We start from the raw sequence: 26579 nt of genomic DNA, 5'->3' as shown, positions 1-26579 counted from the left end.
AAACTTCAGTTAACAAGAGAAGGCCATCCTTCCACATAAAAAGGCTTATTAGAAACTGAAATAGAATCTGGCAAGGTAACTCAGACTGCATGCCACAAGGTAAAGAGAACAAGAGTTTTTGTATAAAGTAAGACAGGAGTTACAATCATGTTTCTAGGAAAAAATGGGAGTGGGAATTGAGAAGAAAACTATATTGAGAAGTCCTGGCTCGCGGTCAGGCGCGGTGGATCACACCTGTAATCCCAGCAATTTGGGAGGTCGAGGCGGGCGGATCATGAGGTCAGGAGATCGAGACCATCCTGGTTAACACGGTGAAACCCCCGTCTCTACTAAAAATACAAAAAATTAGCCGGGCATGGTGGCGGGCGCCTGTAGTCCCAGCTACTCGGGAGGCTGAGACAGGAGAATGGCATGAACCTGGGAGGCGGAGCTTGCAGTGAGCCGAGATCGCATAACTGCACTCCAGCCTGGGCAACAGAGCGAGACTCCATCTCAAAAAAAAAAAAAAAAAAAAAAAAAAGAAATCCTATTATTGACAATGGAAATAAGCCCAGATACTTTTCTGTATGTTTGAAATATTTTGCAATAATTAGAAAAACAAAATCAAGCCCTAATAGTGAAACTTTACAATTTTAACAGAATAAAGACAATATCATTTTAAGAATGATATACTATGTAGGCCAGAATTCCGCAAGTCTGCATTACTGTAAATAGCGGTGCTTCCTAAACTTTACAGTACTTTGGAATCCTCTGGGGGGTCCATTAAAATGCAGATTCTGGCTCAAGAGACAAGGACAGGGCCTGAGAATCTTCCATTTTAACGACAGCGATGAGAGTGCTGGCCTGAGGAGCACACTGTGAGCAGTCAGGATAGACAACGTTTGTAGAAGAGGGACAAGGTTTAAAAACAGAGCTCTTCTAATGTACTGGTATGTGGCCGTGGCACATTTGCACATTCTCAGTAGCATCAACCGACTAAGGAAGTCCATACTTTGTTATGTAACGTTAGATTAAGCATTAATGAGGCTAGGAAAATTGTTTATTTAAGGTTATAATCTGAAGTTAAATAAAACTTCAGGCTGGAAGTTCATATTGAATGCTAGAATCATTTTTAACCTCAATATTAACAGGAACTTGATTACTCAGTCTTAAAGCCCTTTCTCAATAGCATTTATTCTCTGCTGCAGGAATATGGTCTATGCAAATGATATTTTGCCTGAAGAAAAAAGTACAGTTAATGGCCAGTAGTTACGTACGTATTTAATAGAATTCATTCCCAGAAATGTGGCTAAGAAAGGTGGTTGATTTTCATGTTATTTATTAAATTAAAAATTTAAATCTCTAATACCTTTCATCCCATTACTTAAAGTTAAAAACGTCAAAACTGGCTGCCCTTTCACTGGGCCCTTGGTGCCATTCAAACAGTGACACATTTCCAATAGAGAAAATGAAGATAGAAGGCAGGCTTCCCTTCCCATTAACTTTGAACTTTCAAGTCCCTATCTGTCTTCCTACAAGACTAAACTACAAGAAGAGCCTCCTCTTTGGTCCCATCCTATACATACTTCGGTAGCACAGCCCTCACTTCTCTTCTTAAAAGCCTTAAATGGGTCCCATCCCCACACTCACCCATACACATTCTTTGGAGGGAGTTCAAGGTCCCCCAAAATCTACCCTGCAGCTATAATTTGGGCCCAAGTTCTACTGCATCCGCTTATGCAACCTCCTTTCCAACCACGCTCATGTAATTGCTGGGCACGTTTTACAATTTCCTGTCTCCGTGCCTTTGTTCATAGTATTTCCTATGGCTGGAAAGTTGCTTTTCCTCTACCCTCCCAACCAGGGCCTGTCAAAAATGAATCCTTCCTTCAAAGCCCAGTTCAAACACCACCCCCTTCCAATTAGCTTTCTAGGAGCCTCTGTGCTCACTTTGTGGGGCCTGAACCTCCACCCACCAGGGCCCTCAGCACATTCTACCAAGTATGGCAGGTACGTAAATGTCATGCTGGCTCCCTGCAGGGCAGGGATGGCACCTTGCTTCTCTTTATAGATACCCTACCCATTGCAGTGCTCTGTGGGTACCCAGAACTTTAAAAAGTTGAACTATACGCAAAATTTAGTTCTGATAATGGGATGTGAACGAAAATGAGTTTCTGGTATAGTAAGTATCAATGCACCACCAACTGGGATTACAAATGACACAGGCTTAATCTTCACTGGGCTAAGTGCTCATAAATAAAAAGAGATGAGAAAGACAGCCAAAACATGTCCCCTTTCACCTTCCATCTCTCTCCAGGGGCTAACACTTTGGGAACACCTCTTGGCTACCAAGCTGGGGCAGATCACACTGTCTTCTCACCAATCTTAGTTGCATCAGAGACAAGCAATGGCAGGTCACTGAGGAAGTGCTCCTGGACTACGACCCAGTGCCAGCTGAATTTGTCTAAGTAATAGGAGACACAGCTATAAACAAAGGCCAGGATTCAAGGGACAATCATCCAGGTGCCAGACACAAAAAGTCTTTGGTTCAAATAACCGATATGTCTTCAGAGAAGAGATATGTCACCACTGCTTGAATAATTATCTCATGATTTTGAGGAAAACTGCAATGTATAGACAAATCAAACAAAAAATTATTTTTGGATCATCCACGATTTTGTGTTATTCCTAACATGGATTCACCTTTAGGTAATTAAGATTCTCTACTAGGCCTCCTACTTTTTCAGGCATTATCTTAACATCAAAGGTCATGTACCATCCATCTACCCAACAATAAGTGGCAGGGCTCAAAGCAGAATCAAAAGGCCTCGTTCTCCACTGTCCTCCCAAAAGTTCAGACACCGGACGCTCTGTGACTTATACAAATATACTAACACTTAAGACTCTGATGTGGTTTATGACAAACAGTGGCTTGACAGAGAAGAGGTATACAGTCAAGGTGAATCTAAAATGCTCCACCCGTATTCCTGACTACATTTCACCTACTAATTATACTTTATAAGCATATTGAGGGGAGGTAAATGGTTACAGAGAAACAGAGAATGGGAAAAAGTATAATAAACTACAGGATATTTGCACAACCATGACACTAAAAGATTTGACTTGTAGTTATTCTCTTGGGTACCCTGAGGTTAACACGTAATACCCATTCAACTAAGCCTCTATAAACAGTTGGGTTTTCCGCAATCACAGCCACTATTCCCACTTCAGTGGGCAGCAGTGTTCAGAGAAAAGCCAGATTTAGCTCCTGTGTAATAAACACCAGAAACCAAAAGAGCTAGGAAAGCTGTTTACATCTATGCCCACCAGGAACCCTTCTCTGCTAGAACCGCATGAATGAACTGGTAAGAATGAGGTCTCAACAAAGCTTCAAGACGGAGGTTGTTAACTAGTCGCTGCCCTCCAAGTTTTTGGCAAGACAGATTAATGAAAAACAGGTAACTTCTTTTTATACAGCCTCAGTATATTTACAAGCAGAAAGGAATTCTGTACTCTTCAAAGCATTTAGCTACCACCTTATGTAGTATTAAGGTAGACAGAAAGAACAATCATTTCCAAGTATTTTTATGCACTCTTTACAAACATTATTTCATTTAAATTCTCAAAATAATCAAAAGGGTAGGAATTATCACCCTATTTTACAAACACAGAAATTAAAGGACAGAGGGGATGAATAATCTGCCTAAGGTCCCAGAGCAAGTAAGTAGCAGAGAAGGCAAGAATCATCACTTCGTTCTCAGGCACTGCAGCAAGTAATGATGTACAGGCATTTTATAACGACCACAGCACCTACACAATTCTCATGCAGAGAAACACCATTTTACAGAAAATAACTTCCCAGTGTTGTCAAGACTTGACCTGAGCTTTCCAATGAACAGCTCAAGGCAGACTGCACAGTTAAAAAGAGATCAAGTACTATAGTTACCAGTAAGGCCAAGAATAGAACACAGGTCTGCTGACCCTTGCACCAATGCCCAATCAGGCATGTTCTTTTGGATGCTGACACCCTTCTCAAATTTCAAGTCACTTGAGAATAGCAAAGAAATAAGTTAATAATTCTGGTAGACAGAAGAAAATGTAAGCCAGGCATGGTAGCGCGCACCTGTAATCCCAGCTATTCAGGGGAGGATCACTTGAGCCCAGGAGTTTGAGACCAGCCAGGGCAACAGAGTTAGATCTTGTCTCATTAAAAGAGAGAGAGAGAGAGAGAGAATGTGAAAAGTATCTATATTAGAGGGATTTGCTATCAAAAGGGGCATGACTATAAGAATTCTACCCAGCAGGTTTTGAATCAACAACACTGGTACATGCAAATCTCATCTTCTGCAGCAAAAAGTAAAAAATGACCTCTGCCCTCCCCTCCCTGTGGGCTGTGAATGATTAGCTTGGCTATGTTGATAACTAGAGAAAATAAGAAAATACAAGATGAGTGCCTCTCCCAGCTCATTATAATACTTACAGATTTACCCTACTACCAAACTCCTCCAGTGCAATGCAAAAGACAGCAAGGACACTATGAATATTTAGCAAATGTCAGGCATAATAAATTCTCCATTGCTGCAAACAACTCCCTCATTAGTTCCAATGATGGTGACTGATGAAGACTTTGGAAATAGGAAGACTGCTGGGTGCTAGAGAAGGGAGAAGAGCTACAGGGTGGGAAACTGTGAAGGTGGAGGAGTGATGGGGAAAGGTCTCAAGAAAGAGGCTAGTGGAAAAGACAACCAGAGAACTAGCTCAAAAGGTTGGTGTACTGAAAATGCCTCTGAAGGAGAAAAAAGGCTATTTATTTACAGAGTCACACATCATCAATGAGAAGGGACAATCAAGAGCAAAAAGAAAAACAGAGTAGAAGAACTTAACTAGGTTAAAGGTTACTCACATCTGCTTCCACTACGGAGATAAAACACTAAGTAAAATTACCCAGCATTTCCAAATGCCAGATGGTAAAATTTAGATTTAATGCTTAATCTTGCAATTATAAACTTATTTTTTAAAACTGAAAGATGAAATAATTGTCAAGATATTTCTGTATCAAATTCTTCATGGTTTTGCAACTTTTAGCAGAGCAGAGACAGAACTTCAGAGGCTACAATCTGAGCGATCAGGAGAAATCTACTCACTGATCTCTTTTTTACTCAGCCAAACCAAACTTCCTACACTTGGGCAGAGGCATTTTAATTTTTAATCATATCAAACTTCAAGTCACTGAAATCCCCAGAAAACTTAAAATATGTATCTCAATATTCCATATTAAATAACTCTAACCTGTTCTGGGAAGGGTAAGAAATAAGTTGATTATATAGATTGGCATCATAATACATCTTAGTTTTATGTTTATAAACAGGTTTCTCTCTCTGTTTTTTACCATTCTCAATATGATCCATCCTAGCATATGAGATGCGTAATACCTAAATTTAATTGTCATTGACTGATGCAAATCATCCATTTATATATACAAGACTATACTTGAAATCACAAAACCCTTCTCCCCCATGAGTTATCACTGTCCTTGAGGTACTATACAGTAAGTGTCCAGAAAAACAGCTCATTTTTAAAAAGACAGAATTAAACAAGAGGAAATCAGTAAACACCACCCAATTAAAAAACTAAGCCAAAAAACCCAAATTATCCACATACTTTTATAGTAGATATTCTTCCATCCATCTCCCACCTCCACTCCCTAAAAAAGCAGCTCAATGTCTAGGCAGATTAAACATGGATCACTCCTCCCAAAGTCCTGAAGAGTGTTTCTGGTTAATGAGTCCTCCCTTCGCCCTCAGACAGTGGAGTGGCTGGTCCAACTCCATCCCATCTGCCCTATCCCGTGGCCTAGCCAGAGGGAAGACTCTCTCCCCATCTGCCTCTACACCACCAGGGAAGGAGATGAGGAGGGAGGCAACTATAGTGAAATGAGAATGAATCCCTTCCCCGCCTTCTCTTCATATAATTTCACTCTGTATTTTCCTCAGCAAATCCTTCTACCTCACGTTTATCGGGCATATTTGTCAGCTCTGACCCCCAGCTTTGTGAAATACAAAGTAGTTTTTTGTAAAGCTCCATTTAAGCAATTTATAAGATCCCCTTGTATATCTGTCCAGCGGAAAGTGCAAACTTTTAGGGATAGAATATTAAAGAGTTAAAACTCTTCTTCCAAACAGAGCAACACTGAAAAATGGAAAAAATCTCCCAGAACTCAAAGTATAATAAGCCACAAACCTCTGGTTTGGTTGATGATTTCTGCCAATTACCAAATTCAAACTAGTGATAAAATGCTATTTCCTATTCCAGCCACTATGTTTAAAATTTGATGTTAACTCTCCAACAATCCTTCCCCCACAACTAACCCTCTGTTCCCAAAGACCTTTCTGTTCTTAGAGTTACAACAGAAGTCTATGTTCTCCAGGCGGATAAGCATAATCTGTCACTTTACTATTTAAAAATCATGAACTCAAATTAAAAGTCAAGGGAGTAAAACGGAGAGAATTCTGCAGGCCAGCCCGAGTCTGAGCACAGCGCAGGGTTAAAGAAAACCATTTCATAAGATCAAATGTGGAGAGGCAGCAGGAGCAAAGAGGAAAAAATCAAGTTACATAAAGTCCAATTGTACTCACTGTTTCCTTATTGGGAAGCAGCTCCTTTCTAATTCTGAAGAAGTTCTTCCCGTACTGCCTGAGTCCCTTAACGAAGCGTTTCTGTGATAAAAAGAAACAAATGGGATGTAAAAACCAAAAACAAAACAGGATGTCAGCAAAGCAAAGATATCTACAATCAGCAGAATAACAACCACAAAAAAAGTCTCGGCTAGGGAATACTGCCAGTATGTCAGCAGCTCAGCTGGGACCCACTGGCCAGGGCAGGCCCCAGCTACCTTCATCAGAACCCCAATCCCACCCACCAGGCAGGGCAGCGCGTTTAAGAGAAGGGAATCCTGCGTCTGAGGCTAAGAAGCAATCTGTCCCCTCTGCCACCAGGCACATTCTGGTGCACGAAGGTATAAATACGCTCCATGTTTTAATAAAACACAACTGCTTTCCCACCTGAGAACCAAGCTTCCCAGAAGTGTCGAGCAGAAAGGGGCAACAGAGCCAAACCCGGTGACCCTTCTCCAGAAGGGAACCCTAGGGGGTTAAAAGGCCGCTTTCCTTAATCCAAAGAATTTGCCAGGAGGCACTGGAAGGCACCAGTATCACAGAAGCCCACCGGGAACACGAAAGCCAGCAGGCCTGCCCCGCTGTCCGTCATTAAAAGCCACTCCGAGCCACCAGAGAATAACCAGCACCCCTTCCGCCCTCCCGACGCCACTCGCCGCCCCCATCCATTTTCGCAGCAGTCTCAGACTCGTCCCCAACCCCAGCCCGGAGACTTTCACTTTGTCCCATGCCTCCCGAGCACCCCTCCCCGCCCCGGTGGGGGCAGCTCCTGGCTCCGAGCCCCCACCTCGGGGCTCCCAGCCCGCTCCCGGGCGGCCGACCCCAGCAGCCACAGGTAAGCGCCCGGGGTCCGGGGCGGCAAGAGGCCGTCGCCTGTCACTGGGCTCCGGCTCCACAAAGCGCAGGGCGGAGGCGGCCGCGGGTGGCTCGGCGTGTGACCGCGGCGGGGCCGCGCCGCGCGGGGCCCGGGGGGCGCGGGGCTGGGGCCGCCGCCGACGGGGGAGGAGGCAGGAGCGCGGCGCGCAGAGCCCGGCGCGGCCGCGGGCGGCTGCAAAAGGCGGCCTGGATCGCCGCCGCCCTCCTGCCCGCCAGCCGGGGCCCCGCGCCCCGGCCCCGGCCCCGCCCCCGGCCCGACCCCCACCCCCAGGCCGCAGCCTCCAGGGCACCCGGCGCTGGAATCTGTGTCCTCCTTCCGGACAGAACATCAAGGCGGTAAAGCACAGAAACTTCCTCCCTACCGCAGCAAGCGTGGGGAGAGGGCGCCCACGGGGCTGGGGCCCTTCCCAGGCTGCTGGGTCTCCAGCCCACGTTCCGGATGGACGAAGTCGGCAGCACCCCGGCCGCACGCCCTCCGCCCCCACCCCGCGTCAGCTGCGAAATGGGGGGCTGGCCCCGACGCCCCCCGCGGTCCCTTCCGGCCCGCGATTGTGGGCGGCCTCTCCCTGCCGGCCCAGGCATTAGCCTGCACTTCCCCGGGCGCCGCTTCACAACTAAATCACCGCGAAGCTTCCCAGCCAATAAATCACCTGCCCACCGGCAGAGGGTCCCTCCCACTCCCTGTGTTTGAGACCCGCCAGGCGGATTCAGTGAAGGGCCAGACTTAGCCTTTTAAGACCAGTCTGCAACCTCCTATTCCAGTAGTGGAGGCTTTGCGTTTTTGAATTTCACCCTTGCTGAGATATGACTCATCATAGTCAATTTTCAACATAATTCATACAGTTCGAAGGGAAAATCTCTCAAGGCACAAGAAAGCAGCAAGCTCTCCTCTAGTGTGAGGAGGAGTGACCTTTGTTACTTGACAAAAGTATCGTTTATATGATCAACAGGCATCCTACGCTGTGTGCACACAGCATATCACCGGGAGAGACGGCACGGAAAGATGGCCCTGCCCTCAAGGAGCTGCAGTCTGCCCAGGAAGGCAGACAGGTAAACAAACCAGTCCTAGGGCCTGCAAGAAAAGCAGCAGAGGAACAAAGGGTGGTGGGTGGAGCTAGGAAGAGGAAGCAACTTACTCTGCTTGCTGATGTCTTAGAGGAAGTGACAAGGAAGAGTGTGAGCCTGCCAGGTGGGCTCCAGCAGGGCTTCCAGCAGAAGTCAGCCAGGAAAAGGCACAGAGAACATTCTGGGAACTGCAAGGAGGACAGGGTGTGCAGAATGGAGTGCCAGCAGATAAGACGAAAGAGGCAGGCAAGGATCGGGTTGCAGAGAGCCCTTCAGGCCGCTCGGAAGAGTTCCTAATTGTAGGCTGGCAGAAAGGCTGAAGCTGGAGCTTTCCATGAAAAGACTGGATGAGGACTGTGCCAGTGGCAGTGTGGCCTAAGTGTAGATTAGGGACAGACCAGTTAAAGAGGCTGGTGACACAGTTCAGGTATGAGATGAGGACCTCAACTACTGGCACACTCCACCTCAGTCATCAGAATTCCTGCCGCTTAGTCCATTCTTCAAGTATTCAGGTATTTACCGAGCACCTAGCTGAGAGGGGTCTAGGAAGATAATAAAGGTTGCCATGGACCTTTATTGAACTGTGATTCATTTTTGCACGTAAGATAAATATGTGTGAAGTCATTACAGAACATTCTGAGATGTTATCTGGCCAAGCATAAAGAAGTGAGGTGCAGCTCATCAGTGCAGCAAGGGACCCAAGAAGGCTAGACTGCAGTGGTCTGTAGTAGTTCAGAATGCCTTCGCCAAGGCAGTGACATCAGCCAGATCACGAGGGGTGGGCAACTGTTGCAGGGGTGGGAGGTGGCTCTATTGCAGGGGTGGGAGGTGGCTCTATTGCAGGGGTGGGAGGCGGCTTGGTGACCGGGCCCTCCGTGAAGATCAGAGGTGGAGAATGGGAGGTGGGTTATGGGAGACAGTCTACACAGAGTTGGGGGGGGCAATCTGGAGTGAGCCAGGCTGTGGAACGCCAGGACCATGCAATCTGAATGTGGGCTTGATGCCAAGTGACATCTAACAGGTCCAGTAAAAGAGGGCTACACAATAAAGGCAGCATGTGAGAAAGGCTGACTCTAGAACATCAGGGTAATGTGGCAGAGATGGACAAACAAATTCAGATCCTGTTTCTTCCATTTATTGTGATGCAATCCATTGAACATCATCCATTCAACCAATAGTTACTAAGTACCTACTATATGCCAAGAGCCTCATATATATTAATTCGAAATCTTTACAACCTAAGAAGGAAGTACAATTATTATCCCCATTTTACAGACAAGGAAGCTGAGGCACAGACAGGTAACTAGATCAACTCCTCCCAGACAAAGCCAGAATTCAAACTGAGCCTCCTCAAATCCTCAGAGCCACACTCTGTAAAATGCAGGCAGGTGTCTACAGTGGTAACTATTTTCTGTTACCATTTTCTATGACTCTGTACTTTCCTCTTCTCGGGTCCAACATCAAATCATGAAGTTCTCAGTATTCTTCCTAAGAAGTGTCTTTCGGCCAGGCGCGGTGGCTCATGCCTGTAATCCTAGCACTTTGGGAGGCTGAGGCGGGCAGACCACGAGGCCAGGAGATCGAGACCATCCTGGCTAACACAGTAAAACCCCGTCTCTACTAAAAATACAAAAAATTAGCTGGGCATGGGGTGGGCGCCTGTAGTCCCAGCTACTGTGGAGGCTGAGGCAGGAGAATGGCATCAACCCGGGAGGCGGAGCTTGCAGTGAGCCGAAATTGCGCCACTGCACTCCAGCCTGGGCGACAGAGTGAGACTCCGTCTCAAAAAAAAAAAAAAAAAAAAAGAAGTGTCTTTCAACGCCCTCCTTTCCTGTCCATGCTAGTGGCAGTCCCAGGCCAGACCTTTATCTCTTTCCTAATAACTAGCCAATAGGCTAGGTTATTAACCATCTCCCCCATCCAGCCATTTAAAAGCCTCTGCCAAGGAATTTTTCCAAACTATAGATTTCATCCTGAGTCCCACCTTATCTGGCCCTTAGCCCCTACCTAAGAACAACATGGTGGTCTCTGCAGGACAGTGTTTACACTCCTTAGCCCTGAATACAAGGCCCTCCAGGATCCTGGCCCTGCCCACCTTTCCAGCCAGACGTCCAGTAATGCCAACTGGCCCACATTGGGACCTCTGTCTCAACTCCAGAATCTGGGTAAGGCATCTCCAGGTTCACCTCAAAATCTCTCCTACTCCCAAATGAAACCAGATGTCCAGTTACTCTCTCATTCGTTTATTTATTTGTATAAGGCCTGCTTACCCAAAAAGTCCATAAACTCTTAAAAGAATTACATCTTACACCTAGTGCCTCCATATAACACTAGGCAGTTGATGCTCACCACATTTTTTGTTTCCTTTAAAAATGATTTATTTATTAAAGATGAGGTCTCACTATATTGCCCAGGCTGGTCTCAAACTCCTGGCCTCAAGCAATCCTCCCACTTTGACCTCCCAAAGTGTTGAGATTACAGGTGTGAGTCACCGCACCTGGACAAGTGAAACCAACCATGAGATGCTGAGGGCCTGGGCTAGGGTGGTCACAGTGGAAATGGACTGTTGAAAGCCAGAAGGTCCATTTTGAACTCTCCTAACAGAGCTGACCTGTTGCTCCATGATGCCAAACTCTCCTAGTTTTGCTCATACCACTTGGCCTAATTCTCTACTCAACCTCTAAATGCTGGAGTCTCCCTAAAGCTTTGTCCTAGGGCTTTCTGCTATATATATCCTCTCCCCATATGATCTCCACTGATCCCTTGCCTCTAAATATCTTTCGAGATTGTCACTGGTATTTCTAAGACTAAATCTATGGTCCAAGTCCACTGGGAACACTCAACTTGAACGTTTCACAGGTATCTCAAACTAATTACTTCCAGAAATAGGAATCTGACATCTGGTGGTGAACACAGACCTACCACAGCTGTCAATGTATGTCAATATAATGCTATCAAGAGCAAAGCACCCTTGGCCCCACTTTAAAAAAAAAAAAGGAAGTAAAAGCTTCATGTGGCCTGTACTGTTACTTCTCTATGGAAAGCCACAAGGCCTCAAAACCAGCAAAACATCTGCTTCTCAGAGACCAGCCTTTAGCTTGTGGTTTACCAGAAATGTAGAGTAGCCTTGAAAATCGAAACAAAGACGACCACTCACAGTAGTCAATGATTGGAAGGGGTCACACGTGAAAGAGACTTCTGTTGTGGCTGTCTCCTTTCCCTCTATAAATTCATCTCTCTTCAAATGAAGACCCTGAAGTTTTTAAGACTTTAACAATTAACACTATTGACTTATAAATTAACAGGCCCTATTAGCCTCTAAATGCAAGTTCATGGAGACAGTCTGTTTCTTAACAGTCTTCTAGTTGTTGAGCTGAAATTCGGCATTTCCAGTGCTGAAATTCAAGGTCTCATGAATTATTTCTGTGTCCATTAGTTTTTCTATCACTCCCAGTGTATAGATATTAGAATAGCAGGATGCCAAGGGTAAAGGAGGAAGGAAATGTAGAAGGCGAGTCACTGACTTGGCCACTGCTGCCAGCGCTGGGCAGCTCAGCTGTTTATGCTCCCCAGCTCATAGCCTGCCCACTCTCAGATGCACGAACTGAGGATCTTGGGATGCTGGCACTTGTTTCTCTGGTGTGTTCATGCCCAACCAACCCAACTAGGTGCTGCTCCTTGGAAACACAAAACAAGTCCTTTTCTGTTTCTGTATCCCCATAGCCAGGTGAGATCCAAATATAAATAAATATTTATTTATGGCAAGGAGATTGTTGCTTTGTGTTACAACTTACGTTTATGATTTTGTGCTCTAATTTTTAGATAAACTGCTATAGTTTTCCACTACTGAGCTGAATTTCGTATCACCATCAAAAGTTACCTACCTACAAGTCCCTAGTAGAGAAAATTTAACTTCTGGCTTTAAAAAAGTAAGTTACCTGAACCCAGCATTACTAGCCTTGGGTTTTAATAGAACCTGGAAAGCTCTATTTTGCATTTTTGCTACAGTGGAAAGAACACAAGGTTCACACTTGGAAGCCATGTGATCTAGTCTGCTCCTCTGTTCCAAAAAGGAAATTCTGACATGGCTGTTTAGACATAGCCACTTTAGAAACAGCTATATTGGAATAAAAATAACAATAACATAAAAATAAAAATAACCACGTCAAAATGCATTAAATTAATGTGTTCAAAGTTCCTCATGCAATTGCTTGAGTCCACCCCGTCATAGTCCCCCAAGCCTTGTGGCTCAGCCTCACTGGTCTGCCTAGATACTGGTCCTCACCTCTCCACCTTTGGGATGGCAGGTGAGCCTGGTGCAAGTAGCATCACCATTAACCTACTGATGAGTACAAACGGCATTAATTTTTACACGCGTCATGGTATGAGAAAGGCAGGGAAACACCACCCTAGAACAATAAAAATGGTGAACACCGAGCACTATAACGTGGCAGCCACTGTCTTAAAGGCTCTAATGCACTAGCTCATTTAATCATCACAACAACCTTATGAGGCAAAGGCTACTACTATTCCCATCTTATAGGTGGGAAAAGTAACCATGTATCACTAAATCCTTAAACCAGGCTGCGAGGGTCAAGGGAGACCAGTGTAAAAAATTGGGAAGCCTCAGAGCTGTGGTGGGCCTAGGAATGGAGCCAAGGGTGCAGACCAGGGATGTGATGATGTGGCTGCTGCCTGTGTTTGCATCCCAAGATATTGTTTCCCAAAAAATCTATGTGTGGATAGAGAATACTGGGCTGAGAGTAAACCCTGAGAGGGTAAGGTATGCGAATTCCCCTCATCTACACATGAAACTCCCAGCACATCTCATTCTGGCGTTATCCCAGGTGCTGGACCTGACCCCTATCTGTAGTAGCAAGAGAGCAGAAGACAGGGGCTAAGCTACAAAAATGGCTAAAAGATACCTCTGCATTAACCCCTGGCCGAGAGCTTTCAAAATTAACTCCCTCTGGTGAATTTTAACTAGTGTATCACAGTCAGAAACTCACCATGACTTCTGAAAAGCGACGTCTACTCAGTCCTCTTACATAACTGTTTGGAAAACACTGTAGGTATTAAAATGATTCCTACTGTGAAAATGGCTCCTTCTGTTTTATCCTGATTTCTGCACAAAATTTTATGTTAATAACTTACTGGTTCACAGGGGACAGAAAAGCAGGCAGATCTGCAAGTAAGCAAACTATAGCTCCCCCCAGGAGACACACAGGCAGTGGGTAAGAGGAACAGACCCATGGCTCCACTAAAGACACAGAGCAGCAGACGAAAAAGACATGTCCTAAATGTTAAATAGTAAGGAGGGGTAGGGTGAAAAAAGGGAACACGGATGCCAGGCAGAAGAAATAAAAGCCTTTCCAAACGTTTGCATTACATAATGCTGGCTCTCACTGATAAACCACTGCATGAGAACTGTACTTCATCTGTATCATCCTGTTGGTTACAGATCCTGTCACCCCATATCTAAAACATATTTCCTTCTGGAGCTTTACTGTTGATACTGCTTGGAGATGTATCATTTGGTTTTGGTTTTACATATTTAACATTTTAATGAAAGGGTGACTTGAGTAAGGCACTACTTTTTCAATAAATAGCAACAGAACCAATTTGCCTGAGAGGAGACCTGCCAGCAAGCCATGAGGGGCATTTCCAAAATTTCCAGTATAGGCTGCTCCCGATTTCTGCCTCCACTTTAAAAACACTTTGCACTTGCTAGTGTTATTCCAGGAGAGCCAGTTAATAGTTTAATGAAACTAGTTAGAGTTTAAAGGCAGCAAATGGGATAATTTAAAATAATCATCCCATTTTTATTGATGGTTCTCAAATCTCTCTCCAGATCTGACATTTTACCCTAGCTCAGACTTGCACCTACACTTTCTATTCAGACTAACATCCTCCATAATTTTAGGACATCACCATCCCAACTTGGGCACTGACAGCCCACAGGCCACATCCTCCTCAAAGCAGCAACTCATGAACCCAGAGAACTGACTGAAATAGTTCAGTGTTTCTTGAGCTCCCCAAGGCCTTCAGGCTTCTGTGCAGAGTGGAAGTGGTAGTGGCAGTGGCACAAGTATGCTAATTGCCACAGTACACTCTCCAAGGTAAGTGTAACCGGGCCCATTCTACAGATAAAGAAACTAAAGGTTAGGTAAATTAAATCTCCTGGCCCATCCACGTCTAATCATCATCAGGGCCAGGTTCAAGTCCAGTTCTAACAACAAAAACCATGCCAATGGTAACAGAGTGAGTGTGAGCTGCTAAGTACTTCTGTGTATTAACTCATGCCATTAAAGTCCGTAGATGCCATAGGGTGACCCAGAGCCACACTGGGTAGGCCCCTCCAGGCATTCCTTTGTCTTCCAAATACCAACTGAGGTGCAGGCTTATTACCCTTACGTAACTACTGGAACAAGCAAAACTTCTTCCTGCATATACCTTAAGACGGAGTCTCCAGTCCCCAGGGTACAAACCACTACCAGTCCATCGCCTGTTAGGAACTGGGCCACAGAGCAGGAAGTGAGCGGCAGGCAAGTGAGCAAAGCTTCATCTGTACTTACAGATGCTCCCCATAGCTTGAATTACTGCCTGAGCTCTACCTCCTGTCAGATCAGCAGCGGCATTAGATTCTCATAGGAGCACGAATCCTATTGTGAACTGCGCATGTGAGGGATCTGGGTTGCGTGCTCCTTTTGAGAATCTAATGTCTGATGATCTGTCACTGTTTTCCATCACCCTCAGGTGGGACTGTCCAGTTGCAGGAAAACAAGCTCAGGGCTCCTATTGATTCTACATTATAGGGAGTTGTATAATTAATTCATTACATATTACAATGTAATAATAATAGAAATAAAGTGCACAATAAATGTAATGCACTTGAATCATCCTGAAACCATCCTTCCCCCCAGTCCATGGAAAAGCTTTCTTCCACAAAGCTGGTCCCTGGTTCCAAAAAGGTTGGGGACCTCTGCTGTATACCACTGTAGTCTTATAAACACTGTTTGCTTAATTAATCTAAACATTTAAAATGTTTCCTTTCTTCAATAATAAACTAACCTTAGCTTACTGTAACTTTTTTTTACTTTATAAAGTTTAAAATTAACCTCATGGGCCTAGCACCTCAAATCTCCCCAGCTTCTCTCTCCCCAAGCCAGCTTGCCCTCTCTTGGCTCCCTGTGGCCCTATTTCTGTCAGCTGCAGCAGAGTTCTCCTAGAAGAAGTGCCTGGCGTGCTCTCTGTCTATTCCCACTCCTTCCATCAGTCACCATGCCCTCTAGATTTATTCTTCATGGAGTTTCCTGTTGGGCATGCTCCTCGGTTTTTGCAGGGGCTCTGCCAACTACAGGGCCACGTCATGCCAGTGACTGCACTGGTCTCCTCCCTGGCCTCAGTGTGTCTCCACACCCCTCCCCCCAACATTCCAATTCTGGGAATTCTGTATATTAATGCATCCTCTTATTTGAAGACCTGTGACAATTCCTAGTACGTCCAAACTATCGGTCTGCTAGTTAACAGCCTCCACAACTGGGTTCCCAATCACCTACACCACCATGTAGTGAAGTTAGTTACTGCAGTACTCCATCCTGATTCCTTTCTCTGGGTTTTTACCAATGCCTTTCTCTCTTACCCAACCTAGAATGTCCCCTCTTCACTTCTGCTTATTCAAATACATCAATTCAACTAACATTCATTGAGCCCTCATTCTAGTGAACACACTGTGCAAAGAGCACAGCACGAGGCACTGAGTGAACAAGGAGCACAGCACCAGGCACTGAGTGAACAAGGAGCACAGCACCAGGCACTGAGTGAACAAGGAGCACAGCACGAGGCACTGAGTGAACAAGGAGCACAGCACGAGGCACTGAGTGAACAAGGAGCACAGCACGAGGCACTGAGTGAACAAGGAGCACAGCACGAGGCACTGAGTGAACAAGGAGCACAGCACAAGGCACTGTGCAAAGCGTGCTCCAGTTTCAACTCTATCCCTACACAGAGTCCGCTCTGCTGTCTCTCCCTTCTCTGAAAAACAATTCCTGTTTACGACTAGAATAAGCACTTCTGCCATTAAAAGGTCTATAGATCTTCCACCAAATTGTGTATTCCTTTCCAGCAAGAGTTGAGTATTTCATGTCTTGTGTAATCTTCAGAGTGCCTGGCAAACTGTAACCAAGCAATATGATAACTGTTGGGTGGCTGCATGGGTATTGTTTTTGGTCCTAGAGTTTTCCCTGAAACACAATATATGTTTGGTAGGATGGAAACAAAATTTTTAATCAATGTTAGATTTGTTTCTTTTTTTCCAAGAAGAATGGAGAAGTAAATAATATTTTAAAATAGGATTAATTACTTGGACTCTCAGTGCAGAAAAACACTGTTTTATATCTACTCATCTCAGAGGAATAAAGGGTGTGATACTTCTTAAGGTACTTCTTAAGATACTTTAAAGGAAAGTTTACATATATATACACATATACATATACACATTTAAACTCTTGAAATAAAAGCACATGTCGGAGATTATATGCTGTATGCTGGATATCCATGAGAAAAATTTTCCCACAAACAACCTGGCATGGTTGAGTAACTAAATAACTACATCCCCCGTACTGGTAACTAGCCCTATCTCAGGACTACTGTGTTCCTGGGTGCAAGATGGGTGTCTAGGCCTCCACCATCTTCGAAGCCTCAATTTCTATGTCCCTGGTTCTCTTAACAATGGAACAGTAGTAAAGCAGGGTAGCCTCTTGGTCCTACATAGACACAAGAGGAGGACTGAACTATTTCCAAAAAGACATCCTGTTTTGCATGATACGTTTTGTCAACTGTCTTAAATACCTTTAATATCTAACAACACCACTTCCACTTGGTTCTCCCTCTCTGGACATGTGTCTTTGAAATAAATCCTAGTTTCAGCACACATAAAAAAGACCTGTTTCCCAGGCTAGTCCCAGAAGATTCTATGGTAATTACAACAGGATCCCAAATCCAAGCCCCCTGAGTAACAGTCCATTCATTTCTAAAAGAATGAACAGTCCATTCATTTCTAAAAGAAGTCCTCTCTAGGGTCAAATATGGCAGCTGTTTAGCTGACACAGAGGAGTAATACCAAAGAGTTCTCTTTTCTGTTTCCTTTCTTTTCCTCTTTTTCCTAATCTTCCAAAGGCCAAAGAGAATGAGAAGGAGCACTTGGGAAGGTAGATCTAATATAATCCTGCCTGGCTGTTCTACCCTCCTTAGTTCATAAGTATCATGATAATGGACAGCTCCTGGTTTAAATCATTGTTTTATTCCATCACCCCACCACTAGCAACCCCCAGTTAAGATTAGCTATAGAAACATAACACAAAGGGTGACTGAAGTGCCAGGTCTTTCAGTGTGTGAGGCCAGCAAGAGTCCAACAGCCCCTCAATGTCCCAGCTGACTCTTCTGATGATGTGCCCAGAAATGTCTACAAAAGCTGAGCAGCTGTCAACTCAACACTCCCTGCCACACCTGCGCTATCAGTGGAATCAGAGAATGATAAAGCTAGAAAGAAGCTTGAGAGAACTACGCTGGTTGAAACCCTCATATTACTGATGAGGACCATAAATCATTTAACTGAAGTTACACCAACAAATCAAACCACACATACCCACAAAATCTTTACATTTGTGACAAACTATATTTTCTAGAGGTGGCCACTGCAATACAGATTCCATCCCACATGCTCTAACAATGTGATAATGACACTCCTTCATTGACAGGTGGGTCTCTCTGTTCTCTCCTCCTGAGCCTGGGTAGACCTTTTTAACTGTCTTGACCAACAGAATGTGACAGAATGATACCAGGTGACTTCTAAGACTACATCATACAAAGCAACACAGCTTCTGCTGGGCTCTCCCTCTCTGGACACGTGTCTTTGAAGCCCTGAGCTGCCAGATTAAACAGTCTGGCTTGCCTAAAGTCACCATGCTGGAGACACCATCAGGGATGGAGAGGTGCTACAGAAGCCCTAGCTATTCTAGTCCCCAGCCATTTGAGTCTTCCTAGCCCAGACTCATAAGTGAATAAGCCTTCAAGATGATTCCAATACCACCTATCACTTGACTGCAACCTCATGAAAACCTAAGTCAGAACTGCACGGTGGAGCCATTCCTAAATTCTTGTCCCACAGAAACTGAAAGATAATAAATGATCATCATTGTTTTAAATTGGGCCAATTTTATTATCAGGGGTAACGTGTTACACAGCGATAGGAAACTAATACAAGATTCATTACTAAAACCACTAAAAACTTTAACCTGTTAGTCACTATTAATTTTAAGCAAACAAGTAAGCAATCTTCCAATTACGCTTCCCCAATTTGCATGCCTGTCACTCTCTATAACCTTACTCTGCTTCATTTTAAGGCCTAGCTCTTATCATCACCATGTGATATGATTAGATGACATGATATAGGCTATGTTATTGAATATATGAGGAAAGGGCCTTTGTTTTGCTCACTATTATATCCCCAGCACCTAGAACAGCACTTGACAACATATAGCAGGTGCTTGACAACCACTGGTTCAGTACAAGAACGTATCTGGAGGTGATCGGGCTTAGTGTTCCTCCAAGGCTATTTGACCTCTCATCATCTGTTCTCCAGTTTGACTCAACGTCTCTTAATATATATTCATTGCACTGTTAAGTTTCTAACTCTCTAACTACTACTGACAAAACCATTAGATGTTCTTCGTTCAAACCCACTAGAGGAACTACACCACCCCCTCCGTGATGCCAGCTCAGCATCCAGAGTAGAGCCAGTGATTTCCTTTGTCAACACACCTGCATGCCAAAAACCCTTCCCAGGAGGTCTCAAATATCAAATAAAAGTTACTCCATTTTTCATTCAAAGACCATGTGCCCAATGAGAAAATGACCTCATGTTGGTGGTTTAAATAGCAACTGCACCCACTAGCACAGCCCATTGAGCTATCCTATATATACATCTCTGTCAGTGCCCCTCTGGGTCTAGATAATTACATTGGGTACACTGAAGTCCTTTCATTATTGCAGGCCCAACAAAAAGTACTGCCACTGGGCAAATATCAGAAAGCATGCATCAATGCACTTTCAAGTCAAATGAGAACTGGCTAGTTAAGCAGCAGCATTAACAGATGTAGAGACTGTGCCAGACAAATGCCTCTTGCCAATTATGGCCACACAGCTACGCCCAAATTAAAAATAACCCAACACGGCCGGGTGCATTGGCTCATGCCTGTAATCCCAGCACTTTGGGAGGCTGAGGCAGGCGGATCACGAGGTCAGGAGTTTGAGACCAGCCTGGCCAACATGGTGAAACCCCAGCTCTACAAAAAATACAAAAATTAGCCAGGCGTGGTGGCGTGTGCCTGTGATCTCAGCTCCTTGGGAGGCTGAGGCAGGAGAATTGCTTGAACCCGGGAGACAGAGGTTGCAATGAGCTGAGATTGTGCCACTGCACTCCAACCTGGGCGGCAGAGCAAGACTCAATCTCAAATAAATAAATAAATAAATAAATAAATAAATAAAAAAATAAAAATAACCCAACACTCATAACAGAATCCAAACGGGCATGGGAGGCTCCTTCTCTCCCTACAATATCACCCTACAGTCTCTACATAAATGCCCCTGTAAAGTGGCTCCTAAGTAGGTCATTAAAATGTTCACCTTTCCTTGGCAAAGTAGATCTCAACACAGGAGGAAAGAGAAATAAGCTAAAAAAAGAAATGTGGATTGTCTAGAAGTTACAAGGGAACAAAAAAGTAGAAATCCTCCGTGAGAAAACCTTTTGCAAAAACTGTAATTAAAGGAATCTAGACCAGTGGTTGCCCGATAGAAATATAAGCCAAAAATGTAAGTTTTACTTTTCTAGTAACCATACTTTAAAAAGAAACAGGTAAAATTAATTTAAATGTTTTATTTAACTAAAAAGATAAAAAAATTATCATTTCAACATGTAATCAATATATTACATTCTTTTTCTTCCTGCTCAGTCTTTGAAATCAGTGTGTATTTTACACTGACTGTGTATCTATACTTGGGCCAGCACATTTCAGATGCTCAACAGCCACAAGAGACCAGTGGTTACCATATTGGAAAGCACAGGTCTAGAATAATCCTAACTTCTTTTTTCGTAAAATACTGCAACATCCAAAGCACTCCAAGTTTTCTATTAGGGAGGCAAAATAACTATACTGTTAGAATCATGGGCAACGATATCATAAATTCCTAAAATAAAAACACATAGGGCCGTTATTTCAAATTACATAAAACTTGTCTTCCAGAAGAACTTGACCAAATGCCAAAGTTCTTAAGATCTGCCCCACTTCCCAAACAAGGGAAACTGAAGACCCCGACCAGCACCAGGGCCTTCCTTCAGCTCCTGATACAGGAGGCGCTCCTGGATTTTGTTTCCCCTTCATGACAATACAACATGGGACTGGGTTCCTAATTTGACTCTGTTCATTTAAAGAATGATCTCAAAGAAGAAAGGAAAATCAATGACCCCTTTAGGAAATGTAGTCCAGCGTGGGGGTGGAGGGAGCATTTCAATGACAAAAGCCAAACCTCAGTCACAATGCAGATCCCTGTCTGACAGGTGATCATTGTTTTTTTTTCTATTACAGGCACTCTGGTCTCCCGCCTACCCCATGCAGAATGGCTGTGACTTTCAAGAGAGTCTCCCAAGGGAGGGTCCCAAGATCAGGGGCTGGTAATGGGCCCCACCACAAGGCTACGCTGCTGGCTTTTGTTTGGAACAATAGTGCTCCCATGATACCTCACTCTTGCTGAAAATATTGGTAATACGGGAGCATGAACACAGCTGTGTGTAAATTACACACACGAACAGATTAGATCTGTATATTTATAAGGAATACAAACATACTAATAGCTCATTTACATACACAGCTGGATACAATGGGCTGCATGCAGAGGGGAGTTTGAGTTTCAAAGTATTTCTCTAAAATTTTACAAAAAGAAATGCTCAGGTTACTGCTAAGCCAGGCTGAGACTTCTGATCCCCTCACCCCCATGCGGTATGTCCCCAGAAATAGAGTCCTTTTCATCCTCGTTTGTGATATTTGAGATGCTATGAAGGAGAAACCTCAACAAGTGCTGTTAGATTTCACTTTTATTATTATTTATAATTATTTTTAGAGACAGGGTCTTGCTCTGCCACCTAGGCTACAGTGGTATGATCACAGTTCACTGTAACGTGGAGCTTCCGGGCTCAAATGATCCTCCTGGCTTGGCCTCCCAAGTAGGTCAGACTACAGGTATGTGTCAGTCACCATGCCCAGCTAATTTTAAAAATATTTTTTTGTAGAGACAGGGTTCTCACTCTGTTGCCCAGGCTTGGTCTTGAACTCTTGATTTCAAGCAGTCCTGCTGCCTCAGCCTCCCAACGAGTTGGGATTATGGGCATGAGCCACTGTGCCCAGGCAGATCTCACTCCTGTAGGAAAAAAGTCAATATAGGATAATTTTCAGTTAAAAAGATGTATATACATACGAAGAGGGAGACCTACTAAAACATCTGTTACAACAGCATATAGTAAGGCAGAATCTTTGCATTTTCAAAATGTTTTCATAAACTTTATTTTTTAGAGCAATTTTAGGTTCACAGCAAAACGGAGCAGAAGGTATAGGGATTTCCCATATAGATGGGTCTCTGGATTTTTTAGCTAATTTTAAAAAATAGGGAAAGAGCAATCAGCATTTTGTGCTCACCACAGTAAACCAGGAACATAGGCATCAGGAGAGCTGGGCTCTGATTCTATGCCTGATTCTACCAAGGCCTCACAGTTTACCTCTGGCAAGCCATGAACACTCTCTGCGCCTGAGGTTTTAGTGGAAAGATGGCATCACAAGTACTCAAATTTAGCGTTTAAAAGTACTAACTTTTAAAATGTTGAGTGTTCCAGTAAAATAGTTAAAGAAAAAAAAGGTAATAATCCAACTAAGTAAAAATATTAACTTATACATATTTGGATAGATAATAACAAGCTCATTACACGCCCTAATTTTATTATTTAAAATGTTTACAACAAAACTCTCTAATTTATATTCTCCCTCTCTTTTTGCCTTGATATGGTTTGTATAAACTCTTGGTTTAAAAAAGAAAAAAGGTCCATTTCTGAGGCTTGGGTTTACTGTACTTACAGTTCCACCAATAAATCATCTCCCAATCTGGGCTGGAGAAGCACTGGCCACGGTTTGATTGCTCCAGCCCCAGGTTGCCAGGCAACCCACACACGGGGGAAGTCTGAGAACCGCTGACAGATAGCCAAGTGGCTGAAACAACAGACTTCTCTCTGTCAAAAATGTGTTTGAGAGAGCCACTTGCCCACCTCTGCTCTCTGCTAAACACTGCATGATTGTAAAATCAAAATCCAAAGGCCACTGTAATAAAAACACACTTCCTGCTCAATTACTAATTGTTCTAAAGCTGTGGGGAGGCCCAGATCCTACAGTGTATGGCAACAGAAATGCGATACTGTAAATGAGATAAAGCCAGCAGCATGCAAGAAACCTGATCTAAATGCATCTCCGTAGCTTCAAGTCAGGAGAGCTGGTGTGTGAAGGAATCAACTGCCTAAGAAAGCACCAGGAAGAAAATAATGAATGTCAAGATGTTAAAGAAACAAACCAAACAATAACTACGAAGCTAGAGGTCAAGACTACTTAGTAATAAAACCAAGAACATTCTCCATTGTTTTGAAACACAATCTGGAGGCAATGAAAGTTTTCTCCCTCAGATGGTAAGGAGGAGCAAGGAAGGTCAATGACCCTTGGGAACCCTGGCGGTTCCAGGTGGATTCCCTGATACTTGACTGTAAATGGGATTACAGGAAACAGTAGCATCCTTAGGATAATGCGGGACAATAACAGGTCTGAGAGTCTAATGCAACATTTAAAATACCTATGGTGTGAGCTGGGCACAGTGGCTCACGCCTGTAATCCCAGCACTTTGGGAGGCCGAGGTGGGTGGATCACCTGAGGTCAAAAGTTTGAGACCAGCCTGGCCAACACAGTGAAACCCCATCTCCACTAAAAATACAAAAAATTAGCTGGGCGTGGTGGCAAACGCCTGTAATCCCAGCTACTGGGGAGGCTGAGGCAGGAGAATTGCTTCAACCCGGGAGGCAGAGGTTGCAGCGAGCTGAGATCGCGCCATTGCACTCCAGCCTGGGCAACAAGAGTGAAACCCCATCTCAAACAAACAAAAACAAAATATCTATGGTGCATGTACCAAGCCAGTAACATTGTGCCCAACACCAACTCTATGCAGCATCCTTCCATGAAACCACTGTATTGAAACTGTCATCTTGGACTCTGGAAACTATCTGTAGTATGTGGAAGGGGCCAGCACTGAGTGCACAGTTCTTTATCTCTTTTGTGCCATGGACCCTTTGGCAGTATGGTAAAGCCTGACTCCTTCTAAAAATGGTTTATGGCCAGGCACGGCTCATGCCTGTAATCCTAGCACTTTGGGAGGCCGAGGCAGGCGGACATGAGGTTAGGAGATAGAGACCATCCTGGCCAATATGGTGAAACCCTGTCTCTACTAAAAATACAAAAAATTAGCTGGGCGTGGTGGCGCATGCCTGTAATCCCGGCTACTCAGGAGGCTGAGGCAGGAGAATTGCTTGAACCAGGGAGTCAGAGGTTGCAGTAAGCCGAGATCATGCCACTGAACTCCAGCCTGGCGACAGAGCGAGACTCCATCTTTAAAAAAAAAAAAAAAAAAAAGGCTGGGCACGGTGGCTCACGTCTGTAATCCCAGCACTTTGGGAGGCCGAGGCCGGCAGATCACCTGACGTCAAGAGTTTGAGACTAGCCTGGCCAACATGGTGAAACCTCTTCTCTACTAAAAATACAAAAAAAAAAAAAAAAATTAGCTGGGCATGGTGGTGCATGCCTGTAGTCCCAGCTACTTGGGGAGGCTGAGGCAGGAGAATCGCTTGAACCCAGGAGGAAGAAGTTGCAGTGAGCCAAGACCATGCCACTGCACTCCAGCCTCGGTGACAGAGGGAGACTCCATCTCAAAAAAAAAAAATTAGAAAGTATGCCAGAGTAATATAACTGCTCTATGAACACACTAAATAACAAGAGCTAGCAGAGGGTTTTCTTTAGTTCTTGCAGGTTTTTTGTTTTTCGGGGGGGTGGGGAGGGGGCTGTTTTGCTTTATCATGTGACCTCAGATGATAAACCCTTGGAGGGCAAGGACAAGCAAGTTTTTCATCATTCAATCTCCAGTGCAATGTGCAGCCTGGTTTCCTGCCCCAAGCTCCTAAGCTAGCCCTCTCCACACCACCAGCCCAGCTCCTGTGGGGGCCTGGGTTTCCTTGACTCTCCCTGTGCCCAGAATTGGGCCTGGCATATAAGATGTGTAAGACCATAGTCCGCAAAATGGGATGTATGGTCACAAAAGACATTTTTTTACTTACGTGTTTAAAAAAAACCATGCAATTTATTTCCAATAAATGTCAAGCAAAAATGAAAATTATATCAACATTTACAATATTTCGTTTTCATTAACTGTGCTCTAATAATTATAATTTGAGAAAAACATTTCTCCTATACTTAGAGCTTTATTGTTAAAGGAAATGACCACATGCCCGATTTCAATACACACGCTTTTTGTCGCAGGGAAGTACCAAAGGTCAAGCGGACACTAGACTTTCAAGCATAAAATGTATCATCTTAGTATAAAGTCCCTGGAGAAGTAGAATGGAAATAAAACTTAAAGGGGGAAAAGGATACGATGCAACATTGGACTGCTTTTAAAAAATGAACTGGCCGGGCACGGTGGCTCACACCTGTAATCCCATCACTTTGGGAGGCCGAGGTGGGCAGATTACCTGAGGTCAGGAGTTCAAGACCAGCCTGGCCAACATGGCGAAATCCTGTCTCTACTAAACATACAAAAATTAGCCAGGCATAGTGGCGCACGCCTGTAATCCCAGCTACTCAGGAGGCTGAAGCAGGAGAATTGCTGGAACCTGGGAAGCAGACATTGCACAGTGGACTGAGATGGTGCCACTGCAGTCCAGCCCAAGTGACAGAGCAAGACTCCATCTTTAAAAAAAAAAAAAAAGCTTACTCACGTATTTTAAAAATAGATGATAGTTCTTGCTCCTCCTTTCGTCATGTGATGTGCCTGCTCCTACTACGTTTTCTACCATAAGTAAAAGCTCCCTGAGGCCTCCCCAGAAGCCACACAGACGCCAGCACCCTGCTTGTACAGCCTGCAGAATTGTGGGCCAATTAAACCTCTTTTCTTTATAAATCACCCAATCTCTGGTGTTTCTTTATAGCAATGCAAGAATGGCCTAATTCGGAAAATTGGTGCCAGGAGTAGGGTACTGCTATAAAGACACCTGAAAATATGGAAGCAGCTTTGCAATGGGGTAATGGACAGATGTTAGAAGAGTTTGCAGGGCTCAGAAGAAGACAGGAAGATGAGAGAAGGTTTGGAACTTCTTAAAAGACTGGTTAAATGGTTGTAACCAAAATACTGACAGTGATACGGACAGTGAAGACCACGCTGAGAAGGTCTCAGATGGAAATGAGGACATTATTGGGCACTGGAGCAAAAGTCACCCTTGTGATGCCCTAGCAAAAAAGATGGCTGTTTTGTGTTTCTGCCCTAGGTATCTGTTGAAGTTTGAATTTGAGAGTGATGACCTAGGGTATCTGGCGGAAGAAATCTCTAAGCAGCAAAGTATTCAAGATGTGGCCTGGCTGCTTCTACTAGCTTAACTCAAATGTGGGGACAAAGAAATGACTTAAAGTTGGAATTTATACTTAAAAGGGAAACAGAGCAAAGAAGTTTGGAACATTTGCACCCTGGCAATGTGGCAAAGAAAGAAAAGCTTTTGGTTAGGCGCAGTGGCTCACGCTTGTAATCCCAGCACTTTGGGAGGCTGAGGCGGGCAAATCATGAGCTCAGGAGTTCAAGATC

At 44.2% G+C, this 26579-nt stretch overlaps 1 protein-coding gene across 15 annotated transcripts in view; it reads right to left on the bottom strand.

Moving 5' to 3' along the window:
* RERE (arginine-glutamic acid dipeptide repeats) overlaps positions 1–26579 on the bottom strand; it is a 466306-nt gene that overhangs the window by 62321 nt on the left and 377406 nt on the right. For 12 of the 15 annotated variants that reach the window (XM_063668254.1, XM_054440862.2, XM_063668280.1 and 9 more), the window contains one exon: positions 6615–6695. In XM_063668254.1, coding sequence (XP_063524324.1) covers positions 6615–6695 — 81 coding nt within the window. Of the gene's footprint in view, positions 1–6614; positions 6696–7040; positions 7228–7440; positions 7576–7891; positions 8019–26579 lie in introns of those variants that run through there. The other 3 variants (XM_054440934.2, XM_054440926.2, XM_054440943.1) reach the window with 3 other exon arrangements.

This window comes from Pongo pygmaeus, chromosome 1, assembly GCF_028885625.2.
Source record: "Pongo pygmaeus isolate AG05252 chromosome 1, NHGRI_mPonPyg2-v2.0_pri, whole genome shotgun sequence".
NCBI lineage: Eukaryota > Metazoa > Chordata > Mammalia > Primates > Hominidae > Pongo > Pongo pygmaeus.
Note: the sequence above shows the minus strand (reverse complement) of the source record. Positions and strands in the feature narration are given on the sequence as shown.